At 29.1% G+C, this 22,754-nt stretch overlaps 1 protein-coding gene across 6 annotated transcripts in view; it reads right to left on the bottom strand.

The window, feature by feature from the left end:
• Positions 1-22,754, bottom strand: part of LOC107445518 (solute carrier family 15 member 1) — a 79,245-nt gene that overhangs the window by 39,731 nt on the left and 16,760 nt on the right. The window contains exon 1 of one of the 6 annotated variants that reach the window (XM_016059924.3): positions 8,779-9,098. The exons of 4 other annotated variants lie outside the window; for them this stretch is intronic. In XM_016059924.3, the coding sequence (XP_015915410.2) occupies positions 8,779-8,826 (48 nt within the window). In that variant the 5' untranslated portion in view covers positions 8,827-9,098. Of the gene's footprint in view, positions 1-3,884; positions 4,042-8,778; positions 9,099-22,754 lie in introns of those variants that run through there. One more of the 6 variants, XM_016059925.4, reaches the window with a different exon arrangement.

Raw genomic sequence — 22,754 nt, 5'->3', positions numbered from 1 at the left:
TTAATCAGTGAAATATATTGTAAAATTATATTTACTCTTTAAGTCCATGCATTTTGCACATGCATCAAAAACGATAACTTGAAAAAAAAATTGCCTTTAATTTAATTTCGACTCTTTTTTTCCCTTGACATTTCTCACTTCAAAACTCTTATATTCAAGGATAACATTAATTGTAGTTTTAAAACGACTATCAGTTTGTAAATGCTTACAAGCAAAATAAAAAAGTTTAAAACAAAACATTGTTTTATAATAACATTTTTATGAAAACATATGGGACAAACAGAAATGTTGTTAAATTTTAGGAAAAAACATCTATTTCTGAACATTTAAGGCACAATTTCTTCCCCTCCCTAAATCTAAAAGCTTTTTTTTTTTTTCATATGGGAAATTAAACAGAAATGTTGCTGGATCATGTGGAAAAAAAATTATTTCTACACATTTTAGGCACAGAAATTTTTGATCATAAATCTAACAAGCGTTTTTCCCCCATGAAATATAATTTTTAAGAAAAATCGATTTTTATTTGGAATAAATTTTGAATTATAATTAAATTAATTTCTTGACCTTCATTATTTCTGTAAACTTCTTTTCATGATAATGCTTTATATATTTTTAACAAAGAAAAATTACAGCTTTTAAAATAAAATTTTTATTTAATTTTGAAAATAATTTAGTGTAAATTATTAATTAAATTTTTAAAAAGTGCAAAGTATGCCTAAAAATAGGTCTTCTTATTTTGTGTCAGAAATATTGACAAAAAGTATTACAATTATATAAGTATTTTATTTCCTTGACGAGAAAGTCTTGAAACATGCTTGTCTTTCAATTGCGTAACTACTAAACTAAAATGCCACATCATCTCTATAATTCTTTTACAATTACCGTTTACTATTGCCAGAAAGCAAAGTATAGTTAAAAATTTTTTTTGATTAAAACGAAAATAAAGTGTTTCTAGTAAACTTTAAATAATGAAAGCTTATGAAAACAAATTAATAAATAAGAAGCGGAATGAAGTTGGAAATGAAAAATATATATATACTCAACAGTAACTATTTTTTTTTCCAGCTTTTAAATTGAACCAAATCATAAAAACTAACAATTGAAAGCGATGCGATTGCAATACATATAATAGAACTAATTTAAGCGTTTTTTATTCTCTACTTACATTTTCAAACCTCGTAAATTACGCTGACAAAAGCTAAAATGAATTTATGAGACTTATTGGTAAGAATGACTATTAATCAGCAAAAGGTCATTCAGCCATATAAATGATTTATATGCCAATGAAAAGATTTTTTTTCCGAATTATAATTGCTAAATAATTAGATTAACTAGATCCCTTATTTACACAGTTAGAAAAAGCATGTCAAACATTCAGTTTTCAGTCTAAAATTTATAGTGCCCTATTTCCTTTTTTAAAATTAAATTTAAAAGTACAAAAATTAAATCCAAAATATGCATTTTCAAATGAAATAATAATAGATACAGGAGTATCAAGTTCGTTAGTATAAATTGAAAATTAATAATTGTAAATCTAAAAAATGTTTACGAGAAGATTTCAGGTTTTGTGACTTTTTTTTGGTTTTTTGAAAAAATGAGCAAAATTGCATGCCAATTTTTTGGGATACATGGCAATATTTCATCAGAAAGATATCATATTTTAAACTATAAGCAATGAAATTTACTTTCTGATACAAAATTAGCTGAGCATTACATTTTGTGAGAATCACTACTTTCCTAAGTGAAGAGATTTCATAATACATAAGTATATAAATCAGAAATTAGAAGCAATATTTTGTTCAAGATTTGGAAAAAAATTAAAAACTCACAACGTAACAAAATTTATTAAAACAGTTATATGTAAGTCATAAATCCATTATAATCATATATCTTGTGATTAAGAACCAAAATTTATTTGGAAAGAAAGCTTAATTCTTAAAATATTATTATCATTAGCAGTTTAGTAAATAGTACTGTTGATTCAAATGTGGTTATATTTAAGAAAAAGTATCCAGCATGCACTCAAATTTTAATAAATCTCAAAAAGTTTAACAATGTTTCCATATATGTTAACAACGTTTATCATATGTACAATGTGGTTGTTTAGGATGTCACAAGTACAACATTGAAGTATATCATAGATTAAATATGTATTTTCAATATGTGTAGATTTTATGTGTGCTGTATTTTGAACTAGATATTTCCATATACACGAAGTGACTAAATCTGCATGTTTTTTTAGTAAATGATGTGTTCATAAGTAATCCAACAGTAAATGGATCTAGAAAAATATAAATGGTTAAAGAAGTATATCTAAAAAACGGTGGGTAATAAAAATAAATGGTTTGCATATTTTGAATCAGCACAATTTGTCGTAGAAAAGGAAATGGATATTGAGATATTCGCAAATGTATTTATCAGCGTTATTATTCCTATACATCAAATGATATAAGAAGCATGGCAAAATGTGGATTCAAATGCATATGTGAAATCTTTTAAAAAGTGTAGAAGGTCGGTATAGCCTGGTTGGTAGGGCACTGGGCTCATGTCCAAGAGTTCATGGGTTCGATCCCCGCCGGCCGAAGACTCCCCGTGTAGTAAATGGTGACTGATGCATGTTAAATCTGTCGAGTCACAAAGCCCTCCATGTTCTCATAACAAATCTTACCTCTGGGGGTACTGATCCAGGAGTCTTCTGGATTGGCTCAAAATTACAAGGCTACGGAGTTGAACATTAGCAGTCGTAAACCCAAAATTGGGTCGGCTGTTCAACGACGATATATATATATAAAAAAAAGTGTAGAATTTTGAATTCCTTGGATGGGGAGTGAAGACGAATTTTTGTGGGACTCAGAGGAGGATACAGTAGAGGTTAACAACGCTTTTAACATTACTGTATCCGACAAATATGATGTCCTGAAATCTTGAAATTTGTAGCTTTTGAATTTGTAGTTTTTATTGTGATATATATTTTTAATACACTTGAATAAATTAACTTTCCTTATTCTTACTTTTTCCTGAATGTTATTTAAAGTATTGTTTCTAAAAAAGCCTTCATATGCAAAGAGAAAGCAAAATTAATAGTAAATAGCATAAAAAAATAGCTTTTGAAAGGGGTAAATTGACACAGAGTTATTCATAACTTTCTCATTGTTTATAAGGCTTCGATATTTAACGATCACAAATTTCCGACTTTATTACCGGTGTACATGTTGGCCCCCTGATTTTCATAAAATTTTGGAGGTTTGAAAAGTTGACTTATATACCGGAATATCATTTTGGTGTCGAAACTTTAGTTTTTCTCCTACTTTTTGAAAAATAAATCCTAATATTCTTCTGCATATGATTATTCAATTTAATTTAATTACTTATATGCAATTTTTTAATCAATGCTCTTGATTGAGAAATTTTAATTTTTGTTCCACTTCTAAGATTTTTTTTTTTTTTAATTTTTCTATGCACATGTCACAATAAAATAATTTATCTAACTTTAGTTTTTCTCCTACTTTTTTAAAAATAAATCCTAATATTCTCCTGCATATGATTGTTCAATTTAATTTAATTACTTTTATGCAATTTTTTAAACAATGCTCTTGATTGAGAAATTTTAATTTTTGTACCACTTCTAAGTTTTTTTTTTTTCCTTTTCTTTTTTTTAAAATTTTAATGCCCATGTCGCAATAAAATAAACCTTTAGCACCGATAAAAGTTCTTGATTTCAAAACATTTTACGGAGCAATAAAATACCATGTCATTAGGTAGGTGCGAAATTCTTTTTATAAACAAACGCAATTAAATTGTAGTGATAATTTCGAACTTTCACACTTGGAAAATACGTTTACGTTCGACACAAGCACATACATTTAGAACAATTTACGTCTTACCTCATATTCTTTTTGTTCCTTCGCACCTGTCATGTTTTATAAACTTGTTTATGGAGAAAAATATGCTTCCGTGAGCATATGCCAGCAACCGGCTTCCCGCAAAAGGAAAAATGTAGTCAGTTGCGGGAAGAGAACGAAACTAGGCAAGAATAAATCTCTCTCACCTAGAATTCGTCTTCTACCTGTTGATGGTCTGGACATAGAGGGCGCTCTTGTTAGCTTTCATTTTGTATTCACATATGGATTTATTTATTACAAATATATATTAACCCAATTTCGGTCAAAGGTGTGCAAACGCATTATTTAAATAAATATTTTTTTATAAACACTGTGATGAATATTTTTTCAGTAAATTTATTTTTCAGAAATTTTCAAGGGTTCCGAAGACATGGATAAAATATTAAGTATTTCAATTGGAGTAAACACTTTCTGTTGAGAAAATTTCTAACTACGCTTGTTATTGACAAATTCGACTTTTTGAAAATGTATATTTATTCCATTTGATATTAATCGTGTGATAAGATGGATTAAAGTTTCAAGTTCTGTAAATTAAACAAATATCATAAAAAAAACTAATGTTCAACCAAATGATTTGTCCGTTGATTTGGTCATAATGGTGCATATATGCACCATTTTTTCTTAAGTCAAACATTATTTTTTATGTACGAAACTTTTTCTGTCTTAATGAATGTAATTTATGCTTTTTTCAACGAAAATAATACCAAATTTTATAAAAATCTCAATGCTTCGCCTAAGTTGAATTTTAAAAAAATAATACGCTTTTTCCTAATTTGACTTAATAATAGAGAATTAAATAAATTTGCAACTATAAGATTAATTATATTCACTTTGTATAGAGATAAATTAGAAAATTTTCCAGGACAGTTGTAGCATTTTTAACAGTGGGCACTTCGTAGAACATATGGCCTTTTCTTCAAAAATTTAAATGATTAAAAAAAATTTTGATATTAATAATATAATTTCTTTTAAAAAAGGTAAACATCACAAGGTTTATTAATAAATAAAAGAAAAATTTTAAGAAACAAGTGTGAAATAAAATAATTTTCAGAATATTATAAAAATATTTAAATTAATTCCATATTTATTAAAAAAGAGTAATAATAAAATGCATAGGGGGTGCATTTTTGACGAAAAAAGTCGCGGTCAGATAGCGAACTGACGGACAATTAGTCGACATTTGTTACACTTAGTCGCCTCGTGGTGACTGCTAATTTTGCCTTATATCACTCTGCGTTCTGCTTCCGAAGATTTCGGTTATTTCCGACATTTTTCCATTATAATATTTGTTTAAAAAGAAATTATTTAAAGAAAATTTGTATAATAGCTTTTTGTAACTAGAAAATATATATGCAGTATTTGCTAAAAAAATGGGGCAACTTAATTTGAAGAAAGAATAATTCAAGTCTAAAGAATAGACAGATAATTGTTCGAAAATCAATGACCTAATCTAGCTGAGTTTTCATTGTTTTATTTGTTGTTTATCAAATCAGGTAATAAGAAATGACTGATAATTTTAGCTTCATATCTAAAATTATGGATAATATAAGGTGAGATATTTGTTCTGTCCATTACCGCTGATATAGTTAATGGACAAAACAAATATCTATTAAAAATGAAGCTGAAATCATTTTTCACTTTCATCTACAACGTGTTACGTTAGCAATAAATATGACTGATCTTTTCACAAAGTAACGTTTAATTTTTACAAGTTGGTTATATTTCAAATTATGTAGACTAGTTGGATTTTAAAATCATCTTTTGCTTTCCTCTGTCTGCATCAGGAAACATGTTACACAAATGAATACATTACTTATACATGGACAATGTACACAAATGTATAATTTGTCTATGCATATAGAAACCTATGTAGATATGTTTGTTTTCATCATTATCTACTACAATTATGCAACGCTTTTATTAAAATACTTTGTCACAGAAGAGTATTATTTTGATTCGAGAGAAAAAAATGCCGAAATATTGCATCCACCATAATTTATCTGTAAAAAATAAAAGAATGAAAAAAGTTTAATATATGGAGATGAGATCGATCAAGTCCTAAAACCGGGCAAGAGTATTTAGACAAAGTTTTGGGCGTATGAAAGACAAAATAAATTTCAAATTACTTTTAAGTTATAAGTTTTTTCTTTCTTTTTAAATTTGAAATGACACGATGAATTGTGTTGAATTATACATTTTATTTATACCTTACCTTTATTGTAGTTTGAGAAATATTTCTACACTAAACCCATTTATTTATTAATTTATTAAAAAATAAAACTTTTTTTCCCTGTTAAATGACTTCTTTGGTTAAAACCGGGACTTTTCCCAGAACATGATCAGGCAGCTATATTTCATAATAGTCCAAGCCGAAATTTCTAAAAGTTAGAATACAGTGTTTCAACTGTAAACGATGGACACACGAAGTCTGTAGGTATTGCTCAGTAATTTTATATCAGTTTTACTTGTGATTTCTGTTCTTAAATCAGAAAAACTGCCTTACTTTACAATAACTTTCAAATATATTCCCTATATTTTTTAATGGTTTCAAATCTTGAATGTTTCTCAATGCATGAAGGTCGTAACATTAATTTATTGCTATAAATAAATATTTCAGTAGGAAAAAGAAAGGTATTTTTGCATTATTTTAAATACATTCGAGTTTAACAGACTTCCAAAAAGTAATTTAATATGTAGTTTCTTTTTACATTAAGTAATTTTTATTTTTTGAGCTAAAAGAATGTTTTGTCATTCTAATAAAAATTTAATCAATTTTGTTCACCGAGTTTCGTAGGAGAAAAAATAAATAAATAAATAAAAAGAAAACTTAAGGACCAGGTTTCGGTTTCTCTTAAGTGAAGCACTGATGAATCATATTAACTAAAAATGGGGAAATTTGATACTTTCATTTGAAAAAAAAAATTATCAAGTAAAATAAAACTTTTAGTGGTCTGAATATAAAGGAAGATAAAGAAAAATTTAAAAAAAGAGTTAAGTTTAAGTTTTAAAAATATAGGGAGCTCTTTATTGACAGAACATGTTTTTTACATATTGCTGTTAGGCACGAAAACAATTCTTTCATTTCGACCATTATGTAACATCATAGGTAGTTTTTTATATTTTAATTTGTTTTTAGTTTTTTTATGGGTAAAAATACTTCTGAGTCTATTTTGGAAATATATATTTTAATGTTTTATATTTTATTCAAAAATTAAGCAATAATAATAATTAATTGCAAATCATATTAGAAGTAGATAGACATTAAAACTTTTAATAAAGCAAATGATCAATTGTTAGAAAAGAAATTATACTACGAAAAAAGCACAAGTTATAATAAGATTTAAAATAGTTTAGTTTTATCTCGTTCCATATCTCTTCTGATACTTAAGTACATGAATATCTTTGCATAAGTTTTTAAATAATAACTATTAGCGTTAATTAAATATCTTTTTTTAACTATATCTTTTTAAAAGAATTATAAATTAATTAATAGTATATTGTTATACATATATAAATAAATGTAATATTTAAAAGAATCATTGGAATAAAATACTAATCAAGATTTAAATTTTAAGAAAATCTGATCTAAATCAAACGAATGAATTTAAAAAACAATCGATTAAATGGACAACCTAGTTTTCAGTATTCAGATCAATGCTGTCGAAGGAAGCAGGCTTCATACCAATTGATTAATTTGAAAGGTGATTTGAAACTTGTAAGTGCGCAACACACAGATCAATGCTACCGAATACAGCAAGACTTATACAGTAACATATACATTTGATAAATTAAATGCATAGGAGTGCAAAGTTTTAGAAGTAATGAGTTGGCATTCGGTTCCTCTTCTCACAGCAGACATAGTAATTGAAAAGCGTAAATGGCTGCCGAAAGAAGTTGCAATTACAGTTAAAAGAAGCTTATATTTTAGTTACAAATAACAAAAGTTAATTCAATAATAAATTTATTTATTTTAAACGAGGAGAGCCATGGTGGCTACAGCGTTCTCCTCCCAATGATGAGCACCCAGGTTCGAATCCCAGCGGTGGGTGGTTATTACGAATTCTGCTCATGGCTCGCTGCTGTGCTGACGCAAAATAATCTCAGTGGTAGACGGATCATGGGTTAGAATCCCCTTGCCGTAGGACAAACCGTGGAAGAGTTCCGTGGTTTTGCTCTCCACGTAACGCAAATACGGGTTAATTCCATCAAAAAGTCAAGGCTAGTTTGTAACACTGCTTGATTCAGAAGTTCCTTTGTGTTCTGGATTGGGTTCAAAATTAGAAGTATAAGGAGTTGAACAATTGATAACCGTAAAATCAGAATTGGATCGGTTATTCAAAGTCGGTAATAAAATGAAGTTTAAAAGGGGGGGGGGAATAAACAAATTATAATTTTTACATTGATTTTTTCATGCTATAAAATAAAATACTATAAGGGAAATTTTAGGAAAGAATAAAAAGTGAATATAATTTGCGCTGTTTTAATACTATTATAATAAATGTAATGAATAATTAATAAAAAAAGCATTCTTTCAGTAGCCTACTTGTAGGTCAAGGGGGTCATGGAGGTTTTCGAGTCATGTTTGTGGCAACGTGGTCAGTGCTGTGCACCGACCACCTTTACTTCACGGACTACGTGGGTTACCAGCCGCCGCTGAGATTAGACCCATATCTTTCACTACGAAATATTTAATAAAGAAATAAATTTAAAATACATGTTGAATACTTGAAATAAAGTACATGCTGAGCTTTAAAGAAAAATTTAAGAAAATTAGAATATATCAACATATAATATGCGATTTTCAGTAATTTACATTTTAACGAACACCAAATAAAATGGAGTCAATATTTAATGGTTTAAAATAAAATAAACTTACGAGATTATAACTTCCTGTAGCACCCAATGGTGATTTGATTTTCTTCATTTTGGTGATTCGATTTTCAAAATTTATTAAAACTAAGGTAAATTATGAACATAAAACAAAAATAATAAATATTAAAAAGACAGACTTGAATGTTTATTTTTAAAATATGATATCATTCTATTCAAACACACATATAAAGAATGTCCCAAAAAACAATTAGATGTCTAGTGTAAAAACAACATTGAAAACAAACCTAACAGCCAGGCGTAATCTTAATCTTTTGTTTAAATTTCGATAAAGGAGTGAAAATGAAAATAAGTAAAAGATATTGCAACTGAGGGGATTGTTTGAGGAAAAAAACCAGGTGACAGTTGACAAAAATGATAAAAAAAAGATTATGGAACACCTATCAGACAGGGCTCCGATGTAAAAGAAACAAAACAGAATCCAAATTTCAACATAATTGATATTTCCCAATCAGGAAAACCAAGAAACAAGAATTAGATCTGTCTTTCACGTGAATTCGTAGATTATGAGAGAGAAAAAATGCAAACTATGCTAGTACTGAAAATTAGATAAGCTGTTTCAAAATATGTACTCAATTATTCTTTCAAAAAGAATAAACGGTGATAAAGGGGAATAAATGCAATTGTTATTTGGAGATTGGACAAGCAGAGCTTATCTCTTCACATGAAGAAAAAAAAAGTACATTTTATGAGTATCTGAATAAATTATCACGTGGATTTAACATTGAGCGACAAGATGTCGTGCGTATACTGTTGATGAGGGACGTAAACGTGCGTAACATCGAATTATGACGTGGGTTTTGTCCAAGATTTTTAGGTTAATACTCTAAACAAGCGAAAAAGCTTTTTGGTGGTAGGTGCTTTTAGAGTAACATCAAACACATAAAATTCTTAATGAATTTTGCGTGATGTCTTTCTGATGGCCCCCATTACTAACGCTTTTAACACTTCGTCCGATAACTCTTTGTTAATGGGAGCTTTGGTCAGTAGAATTTTATATTTTCAAGATTTTCACCCCACATCATTTTTATAAACTACTAATGAAAACAAGCCAACTTTAAATTTCTAAGAAACGCATCAGAAACCAATGTATTGACAATGCGATGTAAATTTAAGCAAAATGTTTTTTTTTCTGCCAGTGCAAGATTTTAAACCTCAAACCACGAACAACAGAATGGCTGTATGACTTTAATTAGTGACATTGAGTAAACCCAATACGAATGCATATAGAATCCAATCGACTAAAAATAGCTTTAAAAAAAAACACGAAGAACCATCTGGTAGATATGCATCATGAAGATCTTATTTCTATTCGATGCACAAAAAGTTTCAATTTAGGCCCAACCGACAAGAATATTTTTGACCGCTCGACAGGAAGGTGATCTATTCAGCTTCCGGATGACAGAAATACATTTCTGTCATATAGAAGCAAATTAGCCATTTCAAGGAAATAGAGACATGCTAGCTATTTCTATCAGATAAACATAATGTACTGCCATGTACTGTTAACCAATACTGACGGTGGACCGAAAGAACAAGTGGAGGAACAGGATTGGGAATGAATGATTGCTTCTCACGCAGACCTCAATTATTGTCAACTTATGACAATTGAATTCGTATAATTGTCTTTGCCTTCGTTGACTTTAAACACAGGGCTGACTTAAAATATCCTCAATGACAGGCGAATCATGGATTAGAGTCAACTTGCTGTAACGTAAAAGCGAATAAGTGTATCCAAAAAGGAGTCTTACAGAAAATCAAGATCACTTGCTTCAAAAAGTTTAAGATTTCTGAGTTGGACTCAAAATTACATTGCAACGCAGACAAAATCACATTGTAACTAACACAGGATAGAGACATTTATTGCATGCATGGATATGCAAGATTTCGAATTTTGAAATACTCTTTGAGTGAGTATAATTCAAAATAGTTCACTGAGAGCAACATTTTGGTTTATCACTGCTTAATTTTATACTTCAAAATAGTTTTGATATTTTGAAAAAAAACCGTTGTCATAGCTTGGCGTATTTCTTAACGACAGTTTTAAAGACATTCGGTTTAATAATAATTAGGCTAACTCAAAAATATTTCATTTCAGACATATGGTGCAGAGATGATACGATTCAGACATAAGATTTGTACAATGAATATCAAGTGTCCCAAAAAAGCTGAAATTTCTGCCATTTAGGGGCACAAAAAATTTCTTTTAATTAAGGATGACCAGGTAGTAACTTTTTCCGTACATAGAATTTGTGAGTAAAATTATTAGTTATGAACCAAGCATTTAATTATCCCTCGCGAATTTGGGTGATCAGAAATAGTATCGCTTCTGAAAGCTTTAGTCATAAAATCCTTTTACAATATTTTATCAATTTTGAAACAATTTAACTGTGCAATTGAAGAAAAGAAATGTTATTTTCATACGGATCTAACATAGGTATATAAAGCACGGATATAATGCAGGCAAGCTTATTTTTGTGATTAATTATAATCTTTAAAATAAAATAAAAAGTTACTAAAGGAAATATGTACTAATTAAATTTAATAAATATGCAAACTTATTGTTTCAAATCTATTTGAAAATGCAATATTTATATCAAAACAATATTCAAAACTCAGTTTATACAATTTTGATATAAGTGAATATTTTTAGAAATTACCTATACTAGTCAGCCTGGCTGAAAAGTAGAAATCGAGATGTGTTGCTTTGAGCAGACTTGATGTACAATTATAATGAGAACATTAAGAAATCGGTTCACTTCTGAAGAAAAAGTCATCATACGAAACTTTTTAGTGTACTTTTTTTTCCAATAATGAGAGCAAAACATTTTCTGTACTGATTGCAATTTTTAAAACTATCTTCAGTTTTAATAACAAAAATCAATAAAAAAAAAAGCCTGTTAGGAAATTATAAGACCACCTGCAAAAGTTTACAGAACTAAGACACCATATCAGAATCATTATCAAGTGCATGCGCTAATATCGTGAAAGTATTACCTGCAAAGCTAAAGTTCAGATTTTGATTGTGTTATTCACCGCTAATTTGCAGATGTCGTGTGGTAAAGAGTTCAAACAAATGAAAAGGTAATACTTTAGGCTATGTAGACTAAAGCAAAAAACAACGTAGATAAAGCACAAATGAAAGTACAAAAAATTGACAATCTAAATTTTTTGTACTTTCCTTAGTTTGCTTTATGCTTTAGTTTGGTCAAAAGTTGTTTGAACGTGAAGGGAGTCAAATTTTATTTTACAAGGTTGCTGGTAAATCTGAAATAGAAATAACTAGGCTGATGATGCGCTCTAAAACTGTCATTCCAAATTTCATAATCCGAGAAATATGTTTTAAACAAAAATAAATTAAGTACATGGGTCAGTCAGTAAATGTTTCAACTAAAATGGTCTTGCAACTAAAATGGTCTTTAGACTTGCAAAATTTCTAAGCTTATCAAAGTAATTTCACATCTTACAATTTCAGAGTCTAAAATATCAAAGGGTTGTTTGGTGTTGAATTACCGTTTGGCGAGATTCTATTGCGCCAGCCATCTTTCATCATAATGTAACCTTTTTGAACTACTCACTCTAGTTCTTGTTGATTGAATTGTTAAGAGCGTATGGTCGCTCTCTAATGCAAGTTCATGCGTGAACTAATTAAATACATTTGTTAAATAAATAATTGTTAATTATTATACAGTCCACATTACCTTCAATTTTAACTATTGACGGGACCGTACAGTTGGTCCTATGCAACCGGAGAAGAATATGGCTTCTTTGATATCGTTGAACCGCTAAAGAGGCGTAATTAAAACAAAATTAGGAAAGTTGTTCAAATTTCTTGATGAATTGAAAGTCGATGAAAAGGAACTGAATCGTGAAGTTATACTAAACACAAAACTAAATTCGTTACTGGAACTAAAAAACATTGCAAAGCAATTGATAGTTGATTACACTCAACTTCCAGAAGATATCGATTTGAAGGATAATCTTAGTTTAGCTGAAGAACTAGACGAGGAAATAGAAGATTTAGAAGTAAGATTTCGAATTTCTCTTTCTGAATGCAAAATTAATGATAAAGATAAAACTAAAGAAGCAAAAATTATTTCTAATTGTAGTTATGAATTGCCAGATTTACCCTTACCACAATTTTATGGAAAATATGAAAGATGGCTGGCGCAATACAATCTCGCCAAACGGTAATTCAACACCAAACATGGGTGTTGCGAAATTCATGAGATAATGGAGAAAACATCCCGGTTATTGAAACATCATTCTAAAAAAGAGATTGAAATGGGCTACAAATGAGACGTTACGGAACGATGAGAGAAAACAAATTTTACTTTTTGATGAAAAGAAATTAAACTTCGATACTCCCGATCATTTCAAACACTATTGGCATCAATATTAATTAATGATAGAAACGAAAGAATGCTATCTTGAATATAAAAAATGGGATGAGGTTGCGAGATTGAACGATTTACAGAGAATTTCTGTACACAAGGAATCGTTACAATATCAATCTAGGCTATATGATTATCGGATATCACTTGGTCCTATATTAGGTGGTCATAACTGGACATGTCAACAGGACAATGCTTCTTGCCATGCACCTATATATACTCAAGAATGGTTTGCTTAAAAGCGAAAGAGTTATTGTTTTGCCATATCTATAGTCCAAGTCTAGACTTAAAACCAATGAAATATATTTGGGGTAATTATGTCGCGAAAATTACAGTAATAATGAAAAGTTTTTCCTCTGCCAATGAATTAAAGGTAAATATCGTAAAGAAAAGGTATAATATCACTAAAATTGAACTTATCTATTTAACAAATTTAACGAAAAACATCGTTTGAAGTAAAAACAAAAACCGGTATCATATTAATTTTGATATTTTTATTATTTTTAGAGAAATAGTCTTATTTATCATAACTATTTTATGTTTACATTATTCGAAATTATTAAACTTAATTATAATAGATACATTTAAACATTTTATTACATGTATTTAAATTGCGTTTAGAAGAACCGTTATCTTTTCTTAAAGTGATCTTAACAGATTGTACATGTTTGATAAAAAAAAATGAATGAGTATATAAATAAAGTAATAAAAAAATCTTGTTGAATTTTATTTAACACAATTTACACCCAACTTTTAGCAGCAGTAGTTTGATTTATTCAAATATTGCCTCTACAGTAATGGTTATTGATAGCGACTTAAACACGACAAATCCACAAAAATTTGTCATTTTCACAATGTTATCTACCTTGTAAGTTTTGTTACAAGAAATTTATGATGATTGTCAGGCGCTTTTTGTTATCAGAATTTAAATAAAAGGAGAAAACTTTTTTTCTTATTCCAAGGACACGTTTCATCTTAATTGTTCTTTCTGTCTACATTGAAAAAACGTACCAATCCCCGTAATTGTTTTGCATGTTATACTTGATGTTACATTTTGCATTGCTATTCAGAAAGTATATTGCGAGCTTTAAGCAATTCATAAACGTGTGACAGGAAAGCGTTTAAAAAAAAAAAAAAAAAAAAAAAAACGCTTGTTCAAGGAGTGCGATGAAATAAAAATATTACTATTTGATAATTATTAACAAACAGTTTAGCTTCTAATTTGTAGTGAAATTTACCACACGGAATGCTCTGCAGCCCCCAAAAAATGCAGCTAGATGAGTTGACGCAAACGTTGGTGCTCTTTTGCTGTAATCAGAATGTTTCATTATTTAATCGGCTAAAAGAATTTTTCGTCCAACTAAATTCAGAGCACTTTTGGATTAAGCAAAAGCACACAAATTTTATCTAAATTATAATCCAAATTTCAATTGTTTCTTGACCACTACAAGCAAAATTTTTCACCAATTCCTCAACAAATTGGACTTTGATTAATTACCAAATAACTAAAGTGCTCAAAATTCAATTGGGAATCTGTGTCTAATGACATTACAATTTACGATTAACAACCGAAAGCTAAGTTCATTGCTAAAGGTAATTTATCATAAATCGACATTTCGACCTCTTCCCGACAAGCTAGAGTGCTCAAATTTCGATTGAACCTCTGCCTCTGAAGAGCATTACAAGTTAAAATTGTTTCTTAAATGTTGCAAGCAGAATTTGTCTCCTTTTCATCTCAAATTGGAAATTTGGCCACTTTTTGATAAAAATGAACTAACGGACACAAAGCTAAAAACAATAAAATGAAACAAACATTTTAAAAGGTACATTTTTCAATAGGTCTGAAAAAGAGGAAATAATTAAATTATTATCACATCACTTTAGCAATAAAATCTAATCACCTAACATTCCTTCATGTCTTTAAAAATGATGCACCTTACGTTTTACATTTTATTGGCGACACAAAAAATATTTTCTCCTTTTTAGTCACGTAAATAACGTAGTTATTTACGTGACTAAAAAGATATTCCTTCATGCTTTTAAAAATGATGCACCGTACGTTTTACATTTTATTGGCGACATAAAAAATATTTTCTCCTTTTTAGTCACGTAAATAACGTAGTTATTTACGTGACTAAAAAGGAGTGACTAAAAAGGAGAAACTAAAAAGGAGTGACTAAAAAGGAAACTTTGGTTAAATTACTAAAACTCATCAAACAGTAATCGATAACGCGACAGCAAACCCTAGAAAAAAAAATTTAAATGTTGCTGATGACTTAAAACACAACAAAAACAACATTTGCAAAGAGAAATCAGCAATTAAAAAGATAAATAAATAGAACAAATAAATAAAACACATCAACAGTTATTAACTAAATTACTACTATCCCCGTTAGCGGTTTAATATTACCGAAATGTATTTACAATTTACCAATTCGCCTGGAAGGACATGAAAGTGGTAATGGGCAAGAATATTAACACACTTTGATCAAATATGTGTTTACGTCATTAGTTGTATTAGAAAGTACTGAAAGTAAATAATTAGTAAGCGTAAGTTCCTTTTAGTGTGTGAATATTGAGAAATGTTTTAAAAAGGCTAAGGGAAAGAGAGACTACGGAACTTTCCACGATGGAGTGTGTGGAATATGTATGAAAATATATAACATTTGAACTAAGAACGACTTCGTATATTTGAAGAGGAGAGTGGATGAACCAGGTAAGTGACATTTTGAGAGTGGCTATAATCAGAGTAAGAAGAAAAAAAAGTGTTAACCGAACTGTTTCATTTTCGATTTATTAAGAAGGCGGGTCTAAGAATTATTTGCCTTGTATTATTTCCACAACCTAATTTAAAATAAAAAGAATGCCAGCAGACTCAAAACTAACGTGGTTGAAACAAAGGGTAAAACCTTTAAGACAGTTCTTTGTAAAAGTGAACCTTTTTAATTGTCTCTTTAGTTTTTTCTTATTTACTGTTCTTAATAGTGAGAGCTATTATTCTTAAAATAGATATGCCTATTACAAATCATAAAATTTAATTTTACTTTTTTTAAAAATTAATTTAATCTATAATGCAATTAAACGTACAACTGACCTCACTACTGCATGATAAATAACGACTGTATGGACAAGCTAATAAAGTTTTCTGTGATAACAATAAAGGTTTATTGATAACACAACACTTATTTAATTTTGTAAAGTATTTAATTAAATTCTTTCCACATTTTGGTTTTATTTACTAAATTGAATAAATATTTGTACAGTAGAAAAATTAGGAAAAAGTAATGATTTAAAAAGTTTTAAGTTTTTTATTTAAACCATTGATTCTAAGCGAAATTTAATAATTTTTTTTATATCAAGTATACAATGTGTACTTAAGAAATTCTATTAAAGTCTGTCCAACTAAGCTGACGCTAAATATTAAATAAAACTTAATTCATCTTAATAAAATTTTATTTTTTTTCTACTTAATTATTAAAAATAAACTTCGAATAAGTAGACTAAAGATTTTAAAAGTTTCTCTTTAACATAGATGTTAACCAATTTTATGACTTTTAAACGGTTTAGTGTAGACAAAAATAATTTTTTAAAGAAAGATTATTAAAAAAGATATACAAATATACATCCTAATTGCCTTATGAGCATAAATGTTTTAAATAATATATAAAAGAAGAAAAAAAAACTAGATGAGTTTAAATTAACAATCAGTAAACGTTTTTGGCAAATTTATAAAAAAAATTGTTCACACTAGCTCCCATTTCACCTGAAATGGAATAAATTCTGTTTTTAAGGAAATTTCTACATCACATTGAGAAACAAGATAATTACAAAACAATGGGAGTTAGGTAAAACAGTAGTCTATACATAAAAAACACCCATTTAAAAAAAGAGATATTGCACATTGTTTATATCTATTGGATATTTCTGCCTGTAATCTACTATTTTAATTTTAAAAAAGCACCGTGCTTCCACTTCAGGTCCAAATGTAAATATTATTAGTAAAATATAGCAAATAAATTTATCCTGCTTACTGCAAAATAAATTTGACCAATGAAACACTTATGTGACCGTCCTCTTAGAGCACTGGACATAAGTGGGTTATTAATTTGCTAGCAGACTCCTAAGGGGTTATACGTTCCTCAAGGTCACATATTTCTATCGTGCTTTAAGCTTCTTAATTGCAGGGAAATGCATAAAATATAAATAAAGTGAAATAAAAATACATAGCATGAAACAAATTTTTAAAAAAATTATACATTTTAAATAAGAAAATATTAAATTGGCATAAGTGTAACTCGAAATTTTTAAATAACACCCTTCCCTTCCATCATCTTCCAATAAAATAATCGTTTGATAAATGAAAACGATCGTTATTCTTTTTTACAAAAATAAAATATTATTTTAGAATATTTTTAATTTCATAAAAAATTAAATCTCTTTCTAAAAGAAAAAAAAATACAACTTACAACATTTAAAATTCCAATGACTACGTTATTATGAAATTTAGAAGTTATAAAAACATTAAATACGTAATTAAAAATCTCTCAGCAAGCCAAGAAACTCAAACTATCAACAACTGATTACAAAATATTATGCAAGGATATTATTTGCATATTCAGTTGAGAAAAATGTTTCTGCGTTTTAAATAAAATTTATTATTCCGAGCACACCGGTTCGTGTAGTTTAAATCAACAAAGAATCAAACGACTTATTATGAAATATGTTATTTTGAAATGGAGAGAAGGATCTAGCGCACACGCGTTGTCACCATTTTTTCAATGGCAATTTCGACTTTTTTTTTTTAAAAAAAAGTTTTATTTTTCTACAGAATGTAAGATTAGAAGCATTAAATGGGTACCTTAATTGCGATAAGAGGTCTTTGACCTATTCATAACCAAAAAGTGGAACGACTAGTCGGCTAGCAAAAACAAAACGAGGTTAAGAGGGTATGATTCTTTGTGCAGAGACATACAAGATATGCCCAAGAAAATCCGTAATTTCGTTCGATTAAGAAAGAAAAAAAATTATTTTCATGGATAGCGACATATACTATTGATAAAATTATGATGCGTTTCGCTGAGTTGTATTGCAAATATGCCTTGTAAATCTCATTCTGCTCAACTTGATAAATAAAATTAAATGAAATTTGCAGGGCATATTTGCCGATTAGATACAACTAGTCCAATATATATGAAACATAATACATCACAATACACTTCAAACATTAACAAATAGTAGCAGAAACGTCTAAAACTTCGATGGCTGGACTCTATCTTATTCTTTATTTTATAACCGACGTTGAACAACCGACCCAATTCTGAATCCGTTGACGTAATTTTGAACCCAACCCAGAAGGCAAAGGAACTCCTGGATCAAGCATTGGGACAAACTAGCCTTCGTAAAAGACTTTTATATGGAAATAATCTGTATTTGCGTTACAGGTAGTGGGAAACCATGAAAACTTCCCAGGGTTAACAAGGGGAATCTAACTCATGATTCGTCTCCGCCGACCACTGAGGATATTTTACATCAGCACTGTGGTCCGTGTAAGCCGGGAGTAGAGTTCGTATCAACCAGTCACTACTGGGATTCTAACCTGAGTAACCTCATTGGGAGGCGAACGCACTATCCCCACAGCCACCGCGACTTTATGATGGACTCTATGAACACGGATTTCAAAACATTTACGGAATTGATCTGACAAGACCTGGCGACAAAGAAAACAGCAGAGAAAAATTTTCTATCGAAGCCAAACAACACCCTGGCTGCTGTGTCAATGATGAATTTTGTACACAAAATTCAGTTATAAAATAGAATATTATTTGATTTCAGTACACGCAAAAAAAGTTATCAGGCAAAAAATAAATAGTATGAGTATAGATATAAATAATTATTCATACATAAAATAAGGTTGATGGTGAAACTTTATCTGATTGGAAATATGCTGCATGAAACGGACAAGAAGAGAGGTTCTCAACCGATGTTATGTGTATTAATAATGGCTATGGAAAACTAACAAGTGGTACGCTTAGTGAATCTAATTAAAAATATAGCTATTAGATCCTCAACTGAAAAAACAAGCCTGAAATGTAACAATTTATTCATTTCACAACCAATTTTAGAACGAGTTCTCTAAAACATCGATGAAATGAGATTTTGGTGAAAAGGGGCAAACTTTTAAATACTGTATCAATAAACATTCAAATACATTCGTGCGAATTCTGACACAGCTTCAGACCTTAAAGTCAACACTTAAACTACACTTTTCACTTATACAGTATACTCTCGATATCTCGAACTTCTATATCTCGAAAACCTTGTTATGTCAAAAAAATATTTTTTCCTTTGACATTACATATCCATATCTGCCAACTTTTAATCCTTTTGAGGATGATTTTCCCCAGTGGTAGTAAAATGTCATTTAAATTACAATTTTAGACAGAAACATATACTCTGTATTTTGAAACAGCTTATGCGGACTACCACGATAGTATTACAAATTAATATAAATGCTTAATTTTTTTAAAAATAGTGGCGGTCAAAAATATCATAAATTAAGTTTATAAATGCAAGGAATTTATAGAAAGCATACATATTATTTTCACTTTAAATAGAGAAATAAAATTTTACGCCAAATGCGTAAAAGTTGGCAGGTATGCAGATCCACCTAATGTTGATTTGATTTCCTATGTCGAAGAGTTTCTTCTTAAAACCTTATTATGTCGAATGTTCTTAGAAATTGAAAATGAATTTTTTCGGAAAAATCACAATGTAAGTTTATTGCAAACCGATTCTTTTCTAGTTAATGCATAATTATTTTTGTCTGTTTTTTAAAAATTATCATTGCTTATAGTCAACTATCATTACATACATAATTATTAGTTGTTATTCTGTGTTTCATGACTCTACTTTTTAGAGTACTATTTTAGAATATATTTTTCTACTTTCTAGAACCTATTTGGCTCTGAACTTGTTATCTCGAAAACTCGACTTGCTATCTCGAAATTTTCTTAGCGTCCCTTCAACTTTGAGATATCGAAACTATACTGTATATGAAAAATAAATGTAAGAAATATCCTGTTGTTGTTGTTTCTAATGCTACTTGCTACACGGGCAAGCCTGCTGGGTGAAACCGAGCAAATTTAAGGCAGAGTGTGCGTTTCTAGTTTTTTAGTGGCGCCATCTATGGCCAAGAATTCGACTTCTGCCACACCATACGTCGCACCCGTTTATAGGGCGGACACATTCATACATCCATTCATCCTAAGATCGTAATTTTGACCTGAATCAGAGAACGATCGATCTCCAATCCAGTACCCCCAGAGCTTTTGATTTGTTATGGGAACATGGAGGACTTTCGGGACTCGACAGATTTAACATGCATCAATCACTTTACTACTCGGGGAGTCTTCGGCCGGCGGGGTTCGAACCCACGAACTCTAGGCCATGGGCCCAGCGCTCTACCGACCATGCTACCCCGGCCATAAGAAATATCCTACAGCTGATATTGAACAGTACAAAAGCTGTTTCAACTGGAAGATGAGATTTTATAATCTCATTTAACTTTTTGGACCAATTTAACTGTGTATTTGAAATATGTGACGGTAATGATTTAACTATTTCTTTTATGATAAAGTACTGAATAAATTCTGTTTTTTTTTTCTTAAGTAAATTATTTATTATATTTAAAAAAAATTTAAGCTGAAGTGGTATGCAAAAATTTTCAGGGCTTTTATGCAAATGATATTTAAAAGAAAAAATATTCAAACTGGAAACCACTAAAGTTGAAATATTTAAAACAAAAATTTTCAAATTAATTATTAATTTTTGCTAAATCGTTTAGTTTTTAGTGAAACTCAAATATTTTCTAGAATAGTTAAGGCTATAGATAAAAAAAAGTCTGTTCCGTTAGAAAGTTCAACATATCTATCTTAAAAGCCGCACGGATTGTCAACGGAAAAGAATATTTACACTGTTACTAAACATAGATAATATATTTTAAATACACTGTAAACAGGGACTTTAATCATATGTCAAAAATAAATATACAACATATTCCTCAGTCCCGCCTGCTTTTATAAAGGTAAATGAAATACACACAACCAAAATTGTAAAATTCTAAATATAGAAAAAAAAATTTGAAATAGCTTGTCAGTCAAAAATAGTTATTAATAAGTGTTACCCTCATTTTATCACATGAGACTATTATCAGATGCCTTTGATGATGCCCTGTTTTTTTTATAAGAACAAACAATGCAGTCTATTTTGTAATTATAACATTTTTCTATCTTTTATCTTATTTGTTACTTATTTTATTTATTTATATTTTGTTGGAAAAAAATTTTTCTTCCATTATTTGTCTTTCTTCGATTCGAATTAATTTTATTTTATAACAAAGGGATAAGCGATTAACACAAAAGCTAATTCCATGGAATAAAAATATCTATGAAAAATTTGAGGCCTTGTCAATGAACTTCAGTAGCTTAATTACAAATACGATTCTAAATAGTGTTTTTAAGTCATTTTAACGAATACTACATTGCAAGTGATTATTTCTGAAAATTTTTTGTTTATCACTTGCACTCAAACTATCATACTAGACCTTTTTTGCGGATTTGCAAGAAATTTGCACAGTGCTTCTTCAATATGAAAAATTCAATGCGCAAAAATTCTATTTTTGTTGGGTTAATTGCATACAAAAGAGGTTACTTCAAAACACTAATTTCCAACATGAATAGTTAATAGAAGACAAAAATAATCCTTTTTCCCCTTTGATTTTTTTAAACAGAAATGGGAGGGGGGGGGGGATACCACTACAATGAAAACATGAACTGTTTCAACTGGGATTTGCTTTTATTTCACGCATTAAATTTTATCCTTTCTTTATTACTTACATTTATGACCACATGATTTGTAACTAAAAAAAATATTTTAAAAATTAATTTACTATGATTTGAAACGATTTTAAATACAAGTGGTTTCTGAAAAATTTTCATCAGGCTTATGGATATTATGCGAGGAAATAGCAACTTTCAAGTAAGAAGATGCCTAATAAAAAGTAAAAAATAAGTTATTTTAGCGCCTTATTTTACTCAAACATATAGTTATAATTTTTCAATAAATTAACAATTCAAAAATCAGTCTTTACACATTCTAAACCTTATTAAAAAAAAATTTATAAAATTTTAATGTTTTTGAATAAAATAGACTTAATACCCCAAAATCGGAAATTTATAATAAAAAATATTGGATTTAGCATATTGTTTTGTTTATATATTTTTGTGTGTGTTTTCTTCTGATTCTTTAAGTTACAGAAAATAAATAATTTTTCATCTGTCACCTAAACAAGTTGTTATCATTATTGTTATCACTATTTTTGGCGTATGTATTGAATAAATTACTCCATACATTCTTTTCGTTTATTCTACGATTCGATGGTGTATTAAAACATCGTGCTGCCATTAATGAGACTAAAAACTAAAGAAATGGCCATGAGAGAACATTTCCTCATACGATGATAAGCAATAATAATTAAAAAAAAGAAGAAGAAAACGAAACTATCATGTAA

The sequence above is a fragment of the Parasteatoda tepidariorum genome, chromosome 7, assembly GCF_043381705.1.
Source record: "Parasteatoda tepidariorum isolate YZ-2023 chromosome 7, CAS_Ptep_4.0, whole genome shotgun sequence".
Classification (NCBI taxonomy): Eukaryota; Metazoa; Arthropoda; class Arachnida; order Araneae; family Theridiidae; genus Parasteatoda; species Parasteatoda tepidariorum.
The sequence above is the reverse complement of the archived record's forward strand: the minus strand, read 5'-3'. Positions and strand labels throughout refer to the sequence as shown.